We start from the raw sequence: 12,944 nt of genomic DNA, 5'->3' as shown, positions 1-12,944 counted from the left end.
GCTATCAATTGATATGCAGGAACAGCTTATTGAGCTGAAGAGTGACAGTAGACTGAAGGAACTCTTTAGCTCCTGCCCTCTTTCGTCATTCTGGGCAGCATTGATGCAGGAATACCCTGAACTCTATGACGTCGCCTTGAAGATTCTCCTTCCTTTCGCGTCGACATATTTGTGTGAGGCAGGATTCTCAAAAATGACCACTCAAAACGAAATACCGCAATCCTGCACAAATCGAGGATGATTTGAGGCTATGTTTATCAAACATTGAGCCAAGAATTGAGGATCTTTGCAAGGCAAAGCAGGCTCAGGTCTCACATTAACGTCACCTACCAGCAAGCTTCTGTAAAAAATGCAGATGATGCCTACTATTAGGCCTAGTAATAATAACAATAATAAAGCATAAATTAATATCAGAGGTCTGGTGCCAATTCCCAATTATAGCAATAGCCTAGTAATGATAATAGGCCTACTGATGATGATGATGATGATAATAATAATAATAATAATAACAATAAAGCATGTAACCTCATATAATTATATAGCAATAGCCTAGTAATGATGATAGGCCTACTACTACTCATAATAATAATAATAATAATAATAATAATAATAATAATAATGCCTGCAAGCTCACATTAGAAGTCTGGTGCTACTGCCAATTATAATAATATTATTATTATTATTATTATTATTATTAACAACAATAAAGCATGGGGCGGGGCGGGGGGCACTGGGGCCCCAACTGCAATGAACCAGCTTTAGGGGGGCCCAGCTTGCAAAAGGTTGAGAACCCCTGCACTAATGCATGGAGTCCTTCAGATCACTGCAGCTCTGCACTGAACTGTCAATACTACACACAATGTTGACATGAAGATGTCGTCTCAACCGGACAGATAATGTAGTGACAGGCTTATATAGTGATTTTAACCCATGAGTATTCTTCAAAGACTGTCTAGGGTGTAATTTATACTTCATAATCTACTGTTTGGAAAATGTATAATTTATAGGAGATAGTGTGGATATAGATTGTATGCTGGTGTATAATGGATGTGTGGTTTATTCAGTGTTTGTTGTGTGATGGTTATACAGTGGTGGCCAAAATATTGGCACCCTTGGTAAATATGAGAAAAAATCTGCATCGTTTATCCTTTTGACCTTTCAAAAAAATCACAAAAATCTAACCTTTAATTAAAGTAAAACAATTGAAAGAGGGGAAATATCTCATTATTAAATCAATATTTTTCTCCAAAACATGTTGGCCACAATTATTGGCACCCCTAGAAATTAAAAGTATATCTGAAATATATTCCCATTCATATTTTAAATGTTTTAGTGCACCTGGATGACTAGGAACATGAAATTGTTCAGCCATGACTTCCTGTTTCACAGGGGTATAAATATGAGCAGTGGGTTAGACTAAAGAATATATTCTGATGTGCGGAAGAAGGATGTTGAGCTTCACAAAATGGGAAGTGGCTATAAGAAAATAGCCAAAGCATTGAAAATGCCCATCACAGCTGGAGAATTGAAGAAATTTGTTGGGTCTTGGGGTCAAGAAGTAATATAAAAAATATATATATATCAGACATAACCTACATCACCACAAGTTGTTTGGGACGGTTTCAGGAAAAAGCCTCTGCTCTCATCAAACAACAATCTCAAGCATCTTCAGTTTGCCAGACACTAATGGAACTTCAAATACAACCATGTTCCATAGTCAGATGAAACAAAAAAAAAAAAAAGAGCTTTTTGGCAGCAAACACCAGAGATGGGTGCACACATAGATTAAGTACCCAATACCTACAGTTAAATATGTTGTTGGATCTTTAATGTTGTGTTTTTCTGCCTGAGGTCCTGGACATCTTGTTTGGATACATGGCATCACTGACTCTTTCAAATACCAACAGATAAAAATCAAAACTTGGCTGCCTCTGCCTGAAAGCTTACAATGGGCCCTGATTGGATATTCCAGCAGGACAATGATCCAAAATAAACATCAAAATCAACACAACAATGGTTCACTGACCAGAAATTCAAGGTTCTGTCATGGCCATCCCAGTACCCTGACCTAAACCCCATAGAAAATTTTGGGTTGAACTGAATAGGGGAGTCCACCTACATGGACCTCTGAATTTGAAGGATCTCTAAAGATTCTGTATGGACAAATGGTCTCAGATCCCTTGCCAGATGTTCTCTACCCTCTTCAGGCATTATAAGAGTAGACTCAGAGCTGGCAATGGGAGGTTGCAAAAATAATTGAATAAAAAGGTGTGAATAATTATGGCCAATGCGTTTGAGACAAATATTTAATGATGATATTTCCCATTAAAATTTTTTACTTCAATTTAAGGTTCGATTTTAGTGATTTGAATTTTTTTTTTGGATGAAAAATCAAAAGAATAAACAATGCAGATTTTTTTTTTTTACAGCCTTCTTTGCTCCTATTTACCAAGGATGCCAATATTTTTGGCCACCACTGTATGTAGCTTATAGGTAGAAGTGTGAAGTTCAGCTGTAGTGCATCTAGCTTGTCTTTAGTTTTGTTAATAGACGGCTATAAATAGAATATAGGCCAAGACGAGTGTGGAAAATGTGCCTAATAATCAGTTTAGGATCAGTAATAGGCATGCAATACATCTTTAGAGATCAGAGACATCAAATTTACATTTAACAAAGAAGTACCTTGGCTTGGACCTGGGTGTTCAGTGTGAATGCACAATGGTACATGAATATGGTGATCATCAGTACCATAGTATATATATCCAAGTCCCATGGAATTAACATCTGATACATCATTGTACCATGGTATAGCAAAAGTAGATTTATGGGTAATTTGATGTGAAGGACAACTGGCAGTGAGAGAGTACAGAAGCTGTATTATTTTGTACCTGGAAGTTAGTCATTCAGCCAACAAAACATTGAAAAATCTTATCTGCTGGAACATTTTGGAAAGATTTTCATCAGTATTCGTTGCATTTTTGTCAGCTCAACTTCATCATAATTTCATTCCTTACAGCCTTGTTTTGTTAGATTGTACTTTGAGTAAGGACTATTACCAATGTAAGATATTAATTTATGCTATTGAAATTATCTCTCTTAGGGTCGTCACGTAAAGACAGGTCAGCTGGCTGCTATAAAGGTCATGGATGTGACTGAAGAAGAAGAGGAGGAGATTAAAGCAGAGATTAATATGCTGAAGAAGTACAGTCACCATAGAAACATCGCCACCTACTATGGAGCCTTCGTAAAGAAAAGTCCACCCGGACACGACGACCAGCTCTGGGTCTGTGCCTTATCCCTTGTATTACCTGCAGGAAAAACTCCTGCATTTACAATATGATCAATTGCAGCTACTGTCTAAACAGAAAATAATTTAGCATGACAAGTCATGGGATTTATTTTGGGGGAAAATGGTCCTGTATCAGCATGTACTGTACTCTTCTCATTGTGTTTGCTTCTGTGTAGTTGGTGATGGAGTTTTGTGGTGCTGGCTCAGTAACAGACTTGGTGAAGAACACAAAAGGAAACTCGCTGAAAGAAGACTGGATCGCGTATATCTGCAGAGAAATACTGAGAGTGAGACAAATTGCACACTCTTAATAACAAAAGTGCACATCAGTGTATGTGAGTGGAATGGAGCGACAGCTTTTTCCCCTCCCTACTCAAAGCACTCTGTAATCAATCTGCTCCAATTCACTTCGGGTTTTCCGTATTCCATTCCTTGCTCACCCACTGCTCCAAATTTGCTCCCAAGTTAATGCTCAACTCTATAGTTATTTCAGTTGTTATATTTTATATCATGAACATCTGAGCACAAGATGTATTAAGTGAAATCACTTTGCACAATACATTCACATACAGTTGTAAGGTTAATGCATTAGTATGATGATTTGATTGTTTATATCATCATCAAGGGGGCCTTAAGATGACTTCAAGTTATTTAAAGTAAGTTAATAAGCTTTATCGTGCTTTAATAAATCTCATATTTAAGATGCATTTTTATTGAAGAACATACAGTTCTTGTAACTTCTGGAAGAACAAAATTAACAACTGAAACACATTCCATTATGAAACACATTTCTGAAATACATTAACATTAAGCTTTCTGAATTACATTGCACAGCTATATCCCTACAGATCACATTAACTTGTGTCTTTTATACATAATTGAATGTCATTTTACACAGCCAGAAAACATTGTCTCTCTGCTCCCCATTCTATCAGGGTCTGTCTCACCTCCATGCTCATAAAGTGATCCACAGAGACATAAAGGGACAGAATGTACTGCTTACAGAGAATGCAGAGGTGAAACTCGGTGAGTGAGTGAGTCAGCTTTGTTTTTTAGGTTAAGGTGTATAATAGTTTCACTTTGTATTTGCTCTGTCTAATACTGTGGTATTTGATTGCTATTTGTGTGTGAGAGAGAGAGAGAGAGAGAGAGTGTGTGAGTGTGTCGTGTCTAGCCTATATCCTGTCTGATTAGAAAACATAATTTTTTACAACTAGAGCAAAGCACCAAGGCTTATTAATATAGGCCTGACACCATGACAAAAATATCTTCACTCACCACAACGTGATGTGAGTGTGAGTGAGCGAGCAAGAAGGAAGAGATTTACATGATATAAAACATCGTAGCTGCACAACAGGTATTAAAATAATTTTGTATGCAAAGGGTTTCCTATAATAGTACAAACCTCTATCGCTCTATCACCAACTCTCTTTCTCTGTTTTGAAGTTCATATATTTTTTTATCTCGATCCGATTTGGAGGCAAAGATGGAATCTGCAGACATTTTTGCTTTTCCTGCTCTGATTTTGAGGGAAAATCTGTAGAATGAAGCATTTTAACACATTTAAAATGTTTTAAATGGAACTGAGAGTACTGGACTCTTGTTGGTAGTTGAAAGCATTATCAAATTAGACAAAATATTTAATAATAATGCAAGGGGTGTGGAATTTGTTGAACTTTTGTGAATGATTTGTGTTGTAATTCTGTGGAAATCTGCAGAGCTTTCCATGAAGTTAAGCATGTGCAGTAGTGCTGCATGATATATCAAATCGCAATCGCGATGTCAGCCTGTGCGATTTTATGACGGCAAAATGCTGCGATTTTATTAAATAAATAAGTGCATGCAATAACGTGACAGCCCATTCTCTCTGAGAGCTGTTTGCCCATTTTCTACACAGCTAATAAAAAGATGATCAGTCAGTCTCAGTTTAGGGAGTGGCACGTGTGGTCATGTGAGTTTCCGGTGTTCAGGGTGGAAATCAGGTGAAGATGGATGCCGAGCAGACCGACACTGAACTGGTGGCCAGAAAAGATAACACAGATCACAGCTTTGTGATATATCTTTATTTTATCCTTAATTAAAGTTCATATAATACGGGAGCGTGGCATGTAAATAAGCTGAAACTCCAAAACTGTCATTCTCTGTGCGGTCAGAGCTGCTTCAACCAGTTGCGGAAGAGACCCAATCTGAGCGGGAGTCGAAACCGGGAGATTTAAAGTTCCACCGGCTGATGCGCACTAACACGGAGATGCTCGTCTCTCACCCCCGCTGTCTGCAACTTGCAACGTGTTGCATCATTGATGAGATCATCATTTGATCAATCTTATGTGAAAAATAACATTAAAATTACAACAAAAATAAAATGTGTGTGTGTGTGTGTGTGTGTGTGTATATATAACAGTTTTAGTAGTTTGATTGGGTGAACCACACTTTTATATCCTGTTTCCTTTTCAAAAGAGGTTATACAAAGTACATGTTACATCCTGCTTAAATGTCCCTGTTTGTTTGGACAATCTTATTTTCGTGAAAATTTGTATGTTCTTATTTATTGTTCTATTTTATTTAGGTGTAATACTGAGAAAATAACAAGTTTGCAGTAATGCAAAGATATTTAATTTTGTACAAATATTTTAATTTAAAAACACTGTGCATTTATAGTTGTTGTTGTTGCTAGTTTGTATGTTTGAGTTGAAAAATACACATTTCAGCATTATCAGTAATCTATTTGTACATTTTCCTTGAAAACCAAGCAAGTTGATTCATGTTACCATTTGTTTATTATATCGCAATCGCAATATTAACCTCAATAATCGCAATGTGATTTTTTTTCCCCAAATCGTGCAGCCCTAATTTGCAAATTTTGCCTGGGACTGCCAGTGAGTTTACATGTTTTAAATAGTTAGTGTTTTTACATCCTCGTGTGACCCGAATCCTCATGAGTTGTCTTTGTGTTTTGTCACTATACGCTGTAACGGTGGCAGCCCATCGACTTTCAGAAATAAATTACATTTCCTTTACTTTTTTTAATTCAATAGTATTTATTTGCATAATTTAATTTAAACCGACTGGTCTCAGTTCAGAACTCTCTGGGCTGTCAGGAGAGTTTTGTCATATGACAAAACAACATGGCACCGATCTTGTCTTTCAGTTTATGCAAAGAGTTGATATTTACAGTGTTGACCCTTGTTCTTCATAACCTCTGCAATTCGCTGTGTCATGCTGGATATCAGCTTCTGGGCAAAGTCCTGACTGATGGCGATCCATTCTTGCCTTATTAGTGCTCAGAGTTGATCACAATTTGTGGGCTTCTGCTTGTCCACTCGCCTTTTGAGGATTGACCACAGGTTCTCAATGGGATTAAGATCCAGGAAGTTGCCTGGCCATGGATCCAAAATTTCGATGTAATGGTCTCTGAGCCACTTCATTACTACTCTTGCCTTGTGACATGGTGCTCCATCATGCTGGAAATTGCACAGACCATCATCTAATTTCTCCTGGATCGTTGGGAGAAGTTGCTCTTGCAGAACGTTTTGATACCATTCTTTATTCATGGCAGTGTTTTTGGGCAGAATTGTGAGAGGACCCACTCCCTTGGATGAAAAGAAACCCCACACATGGATGCCCTCAGGATGCTTCACTGTTGGCATGACACAGGACTCATGGTAGCGTTCACCTTTTCTTCTCCGGACTATTGATTTTCCAGATGTCAAAACAGTCGGAAGGGGGCTTCATCAGAGGAAATAACGTTCAATAAATAACGTCCAATCCTTGTACTTCCTGCAGAATTTCAATCTGTCCTTGATGTTTTTCTTGGAGAGAAGTGGCTTCTTTGCTGCCCTTCTTGACACCAGGCCACTCACACCAACCTGCTGCCAATATTGAGCAAGCTCTGCACTGGTGGTGACACGATTCTGTAGCTGACTCCTCAGGAGGAGACGTCCTAGTGCTTGCTGGACACTCTGGGACATCCTGAAGCCTTCTGCACTGCAGTTGAACCTCTCTCCTTGAAGTTCTTGATGATCCGGTAAATGGTTCTTTCTGGTGCAATATTCATTGCAGCAATGTCCTTGCATGTGAGGCAATTTTGATGCAAAGCGATGATGGCTGCAAGTCTTACTTTAGAGGTAAACATTGCTAACAAGAACACAATGATTGGAAGCACTTCTTCCCTCCTTTTATAGCAATCAGTCTGCTCTTATAATCCAATCAGAATGATAGAGTGATTTCACCTGACTAGTACTTGTTCACACTTTCCCAGGTGCTGCTGATATGATTAGTGAAATTATGTTAGCTGGTCATTTTGTGCCAGGGACAAAAAAACTGTGAAATTTGAGTTTTTGTGATTTAAAGTTAATTTTTTTGGCCCATGAAGCTTTTTGCAATTATTTAAAATGCATCTGATCAAGTCAAGTAAATTTTATTTGTATAGCGCCTTTCACAACACACATTGTTTCAAAGCAGCTTTACAGAATATTAGCATTAACAGACGATAAAACTGTAATGTCTATAAAGTCGATTAATCATCATTGTGTAATTTAGATAAAATACGATTTTTAATAGTGTTTAAAAATAATTAAATGATAATTGTATTAATAACCCCAGTGAGCAAGCTGAAGGCGAATGTGGCAAGGAACACAAAACTCCATAAGATGTAGATTAATGGAGAAAAATAACCTTGGGAGAAATCAGACTCACTGTGGGGGCCAGTTCCCCTCTGGCTAACATTATGAATGTAATGTAAATATTAATTATGTATAGGTAAAATCATGGTTTAAAATTATTAAACTAAGTGTTACGGGTCAGTGATTAAACATCGATTGTGTTTGAACTGTAAGATTAATGACCAAAGTCTTTGAAGTCCATCTTGATTAATTGCAGAAGTTCACAGATGCAATTGTCCTTGTTAATTGGCTGATGAAGGCTTTTATTGGCAATAGTTAGTCTAAGCATTTCATTTCAAGATCATAGTCCATAAATAGACCGAGGTGATGCAGGTTGGAGTTGGCATCATTTCATCCTCTGAAGTCCGTCTTATTATTGTGCATATCACTCTGCACAATAATCTAGAAACAATGTGAATTAACACCACAACAACTGAAGCAGAACACTTTGCAAAACACCATTTTTGTCACTGCCAATACTTTTGGCCACGGCTGTAAAATCACTTGCATTGTGCAACCAAATTTCGCTTTATGCGACTTAAAATGTGTGTGTATATTTTTGCAAGTGGCTAGTAAATGTTCAGATTTAACTTACCAGTGAAGCATAGTGGTGGAGTATTCAGCAGCAAGATTGAGAGTAAAAGTGGAAAGAGTTTAATGTTTGTTAAAGACAAGATACATGTGACCCATTTGTTACTGAATGATGTCTTTAATACCCTTTCTATTCGTTACAGTCAGTTGTTGATCATGGCAACAAAAAAAGAAACATTCAATTCTAATCAGACATAGCACAGATGAGTTAAAGCCATTCAAGTCTCTCTCATAATAGAAGCTTATTTAAAGTTGCTGTTTAAAGAAATGCAGGATTCCCTTAAAAAGACAGTACTGTTTTTTTAGCACGTGTTCAACAAATCAATGTAAATAGTACAAATTATGCAATTAAACAAACATTTTTTACAAAATATAATAAATGCAATATAAAACTATATTTATTGATTAAATACATTGATTTGTTAATATTTAAAAAGCTCAAATGTGACAAATGATGAAAAACTAATAAAATATTATTAATTATATTAAAATTTAAATATAATATTTTCATATTGTACCTAGTCCGAGAGGTCCCCTGTATAATTCACAGAATTAGCTGGGAGAGAATGCATTTCATATATAAGCAAAAGTGACATTATAACTGAAATATACCCATATGAATCGATATCAAAATTGAATTGAATTGAGAGCTTGTGAACCGAATCGGAAATCTGTATCGATACCAGCCCTAGTTGGCACTTGGCAGTGATTGGACAATGCTGGACATTTACTTATTACCACCTGCTGGCTATATACGTGTGTGTGTGTGTGTGTGTGTGTGTGTGTGTGTGTGTGTGTGTGTGTGTGTGTGTGTGTGTGTGTGTGTGTGTGTGTGTGTGTGTGTGTAATATTATAATGTTTTTTTTTTTTCATGTTTATTAGGTGCTACTAGTTACAAATCAAATAGAGAAATGAAAATGCACACAGCATTAGCCATGCTCGGGTCTCATATAATACTGTTTTGTGGGACTGTAAACAAATTTTGTAATGTTTGTTTATTTATTTTATTAAGATTTATTGCATAAAAGGAGACCTGTCAAGTCTGTCTCACTCTTTGTCTCTCGGCAGTGGATTTTGGTGTGAGCGCACAACTGGATCGTACAGTAGGCAGAAGGAACACTTTCATTGGCACTCCATACTGGATGGCCCCAGAGGTCATTGCTTGTGATGAGAATCCAGACTCCACCTATGATTACCGGGTAAAATGATCTTCTGTCTATTAATGCTTGTCTGTGTGGATCTAGGGGAATTATTTGTACTTACTGTTTACATTTATTGCTTGTATTAGAAGTTTTTGGTGTTTTTTTGTGTCCTACTTGTGCATTAAGCAGATTTTTCCACTCAAAAAATGTTTACTTCCAATGAAATGAATAATATTTCAACCAATATGTTTCAAATCACGTACATTCACATGAGATGAAGACTCCTATTATCTAAAACTTTTTGTTGCTGAATACATTTATAATGGGTCAATTATCTCTTTGAAAGGGTATTTCTACATTGGCATCTGGTTAGATGTGAATCCACAGGGATAGGAACACTGACGCATTAAACTACTTTTAAGTACTCATTGTGGATATGCGTTTGTGTTTATTTACTTCCGATATAACTTTTAGTATATCACATGATTCAGCATCTATGACTTCGAATTAATTGAATTGATAATCTTTTATTTCACAACAGAGTGATATCTGGTCTCTGGGCATCACTGCAATAGAGATGGCTGAAGGAGCTCCTCGTAAGTTACTGTTACACACATGACGTCACTGTGTGTTTACAGATACAACCTCACATTACATTGTAGATACGGGTTTAAGATGAAGAATACATCTCTTAAAATAACTACAAATTTCCTGTGCTAATGCTGTTAGACTCACTAGAGTACAGTTGCAGTACAACTCCTGTTTTTAATAGAATAATCAAATAGGGATGTATTTATTTGATTTCTTTATCCTATTACACTTACAATTTGTAGTTTTTAAAATTTTGTATCCCCTTTTCTCCCAATTTGCATGCCCATTTCCCCACTACTTAGTTGGTCCTCATTGTGGCGCAGATACTCACCTCAATCCAGGTGGCGGAAGACAAGTCTCAGTTGCCTCCGTTTCTGAGACGTCAATCCATGCATCTTATCACGTGGCTCGTTGTGCATGACACCACGAAGAATCCACATGTGGAGGCTCATGCTACACTCCGCGATCCATGTGCCACTTACCATGCGCCCTATTGAGAGTGAGAACCACTAATTGCGACCACATGGAGGTTACCCCATGTGACTCTTCCCTCACTAGCAACCGGGCCAATTTGGTTGTGTAGGAGACCTGGCTGGAGTCACTCAGCACACCCTGGATTCGAACTCGTGACTCCAGGGGTGGTAGTCAACTTACTGAGCTACCGAGGCCACATACAATTTGAGCACAGCATATTTCCCACAGTGAATTTTAGGATAGGATATCAAATCGTTAAATCCTCATTTAAAGGGATAGTTCACCCAAAAATGAAAATTCTGTTTTTTGTGTTCCACATAAGAAATATAGTCATATGGCTTTGGAACACATGAGGGTGAGGAAATTATGGCAGAATTTTCATTTTTGGATTAACTTTTCTTTTAAATAAAACAAAACCTGATCTGTGGTCATAAGTTGCGTAAACAATGTTTGCCATAGGTTTTATTAAAAAATATAGAGCAGGACCGTCATTTGCCACCAAAATGTGTACGGGTGTGTGAGTGGCACGATGTATGGGCTATATCATTGACGACCTTAGTTGGTCCCCCTCATTACATTAGAACAACAGTGAGACAATATTCCCAGTTGTGCCCCCTGACAATGGCCCTGATATGGATTTTAAATTTAAACAAAAACATTGTCTTTTGTTTAGTTTTTTCACACAGCTGATTAAGAAAATAAGAGGTAGAGGTTGGTCCATACTCCATTGTTATAACTTATGCAGCACAACACTTAGTCTTATTCCCTTTTTCTCTGACACATACACACACTCACCCTCTCACACGGACAGTGTGCAACACCGGCTCAGTCACTGTTCTGCTTACAGTCATGAATTGTTGTCACCTCTTGAGTCAGTCTGATAATTGGGTGTATGAGTGCAAGAGACTTGTATCAGCTTGTTTGATTTCTGTTCTCTCTCTCTTAGCGTTATGCGACATGCATCCCATGCGAGCCTTGTTCCTTATCCCACGCAACCCTCCTCCTAAACTCAAGTCCAAGAAATGGTGAGGACTATCTTTTCAGCTGTTATTTTAAAATCAAGCTTAATTTCCCTCTTTCCTTTCCTCTGTTTATATATACACATACTGCATACATCTGCATGATCACATCTACGTTGTCATCCCTGCTAATAAAAGGGGGTTAGTTGGCCTAAATACTTGGCCAGGCAATGAAACCAGCAAACCCCTAGATGCTGGTTAAACTTCAATAGCTTCACTTCAATATGTTGGGCTGGGTTTCAAAAAGGCAGCCATGTTTCGTTTTAATGCATTGTCTCTTGTTAGTGATGATGTGCAAGAAATGATCCCTCCTGTTTAAAATGGCCTGTTGTATTTTCAATGTTACCTGCTATGTATGAATTTGTTTGATTTTATTATTTTTTGTCCCCAAAACATTAGATTGTAATCTATAATTCAGCAGTATCATATTCAGTGCAACAGCATGGTTGTGAGTGTGATATTATTTTTATACTGTACAGCAGTTCTCTAAACAAGAAGTTAAAATTGAGTTTGGACAATTTGGAGACAATAAAGCCAGTTATTTTGTCTATTTTATGTTCACGACTGAAAATAGTTCAAAACAAAGCTGAAGCAGGAAAAAGATTTGCATGTCAGTTAGAAATGCCAAAATTGCCATCTTGTCTGGAACGCTGTGAACAAATGGAGTAAAGCATTCCAGTAATATTATTCGAAGTATATATTATACATAGTAAACTAGGGAGTATCAGATTTTTCTTGTAGAACTTGCATCCACATTAATGTCTTGTTTGTTTTACTCTGTTTTCAGGTCCAAAAAGTTTATAGACTTCATTGAGGGTTGTCTGGTAAAGTCATATCCGAGTCGTCCCTCCACAGAACAGCTACTGAAGCACTCATTCATCAGGGACCAGCCCACAGAGAGACAGGTCCGCATCCAGCTAAAAGATCACATAGACCGTACACGCAAGAAACGTGGTGAAAAGGGTATGTATATATGTGTTTATGCACTGTGCTGGTGTGTTGTTTTGAGTTGTACTGTATCATCTTTACCAATGACTGTACTTAAAAAAACTATAATGATGGTCCCACTTTTTCAGCTATATTTTCCAGCTTCAATCATAGAAGCCATAGAGAGAAGCTTTCTGTTCCACATTTTCTGTTACAAGAGCTGAATAATTAATCCAGTAGTTGAATCTGT

The 12,944-nt window shown here is 37.3% G+C and overlaps 1 protein-coding gene across 2 annotated transcripts in view; it reads left to right on the top strand.

Annotated features, from left to right (window-relative positions):
• LOC127636153 (misshapen-like kinase 1) overlaps positions 1-12,944 on the top strand; it is a 63,206-nt gene that overhangs the window by 14,382 nt on the left and 35,880 nt on the right. For both annotated transcript variants that reach the window (XM_052116584.1, XM_052116576.1), the window contains exons 3-9: positions 3,101-3,283; positions 3,466-3,576; positions 4,225-4,315; positions 9,610-9,740; positions 10,225-10,279; positions 11,695-11,773; positions 12,555-12,730. In XM_052116584.1, the coding sequence (XP_051972544.1) occupies positions 3,101-3,283; positions 3,466-3,576; positions 4,225-4,315; positions 9,610-9,740; positions 10,225-10,279; positions 11,695-11,773; positions 12,555-12,730 (826 nt within the window). The remainder of the gene's footprint in view (positions 1-3,100; positions 3,284-3,465; positions 3,577-4,224; positions 4,316-9,609; positions 9,741-10,224; positions 10,280-11,694; positions 11,774-12,554; positions 12,731-12,944) is intronic.

Source organism: Xyrauchen texanus, chromosome 4, assembly GCF_025860055.1.
Source record: "Xyrauchen texanus isolate HMW12.3.18 chromosome 4, RBS_HiC_50CHRs, whole genome shotgun sequence".
NCBI lineage: Eukaryota > Metazoa > Chordata > Actinopteri > Cypriniformes > Catostomidae > Xyrauchen > Xyrauchen texanus.
Note: the sequence above shows the minus strand (reverse complement) of the source record. Positions and strands in the feature narration are given on the sequence as shown.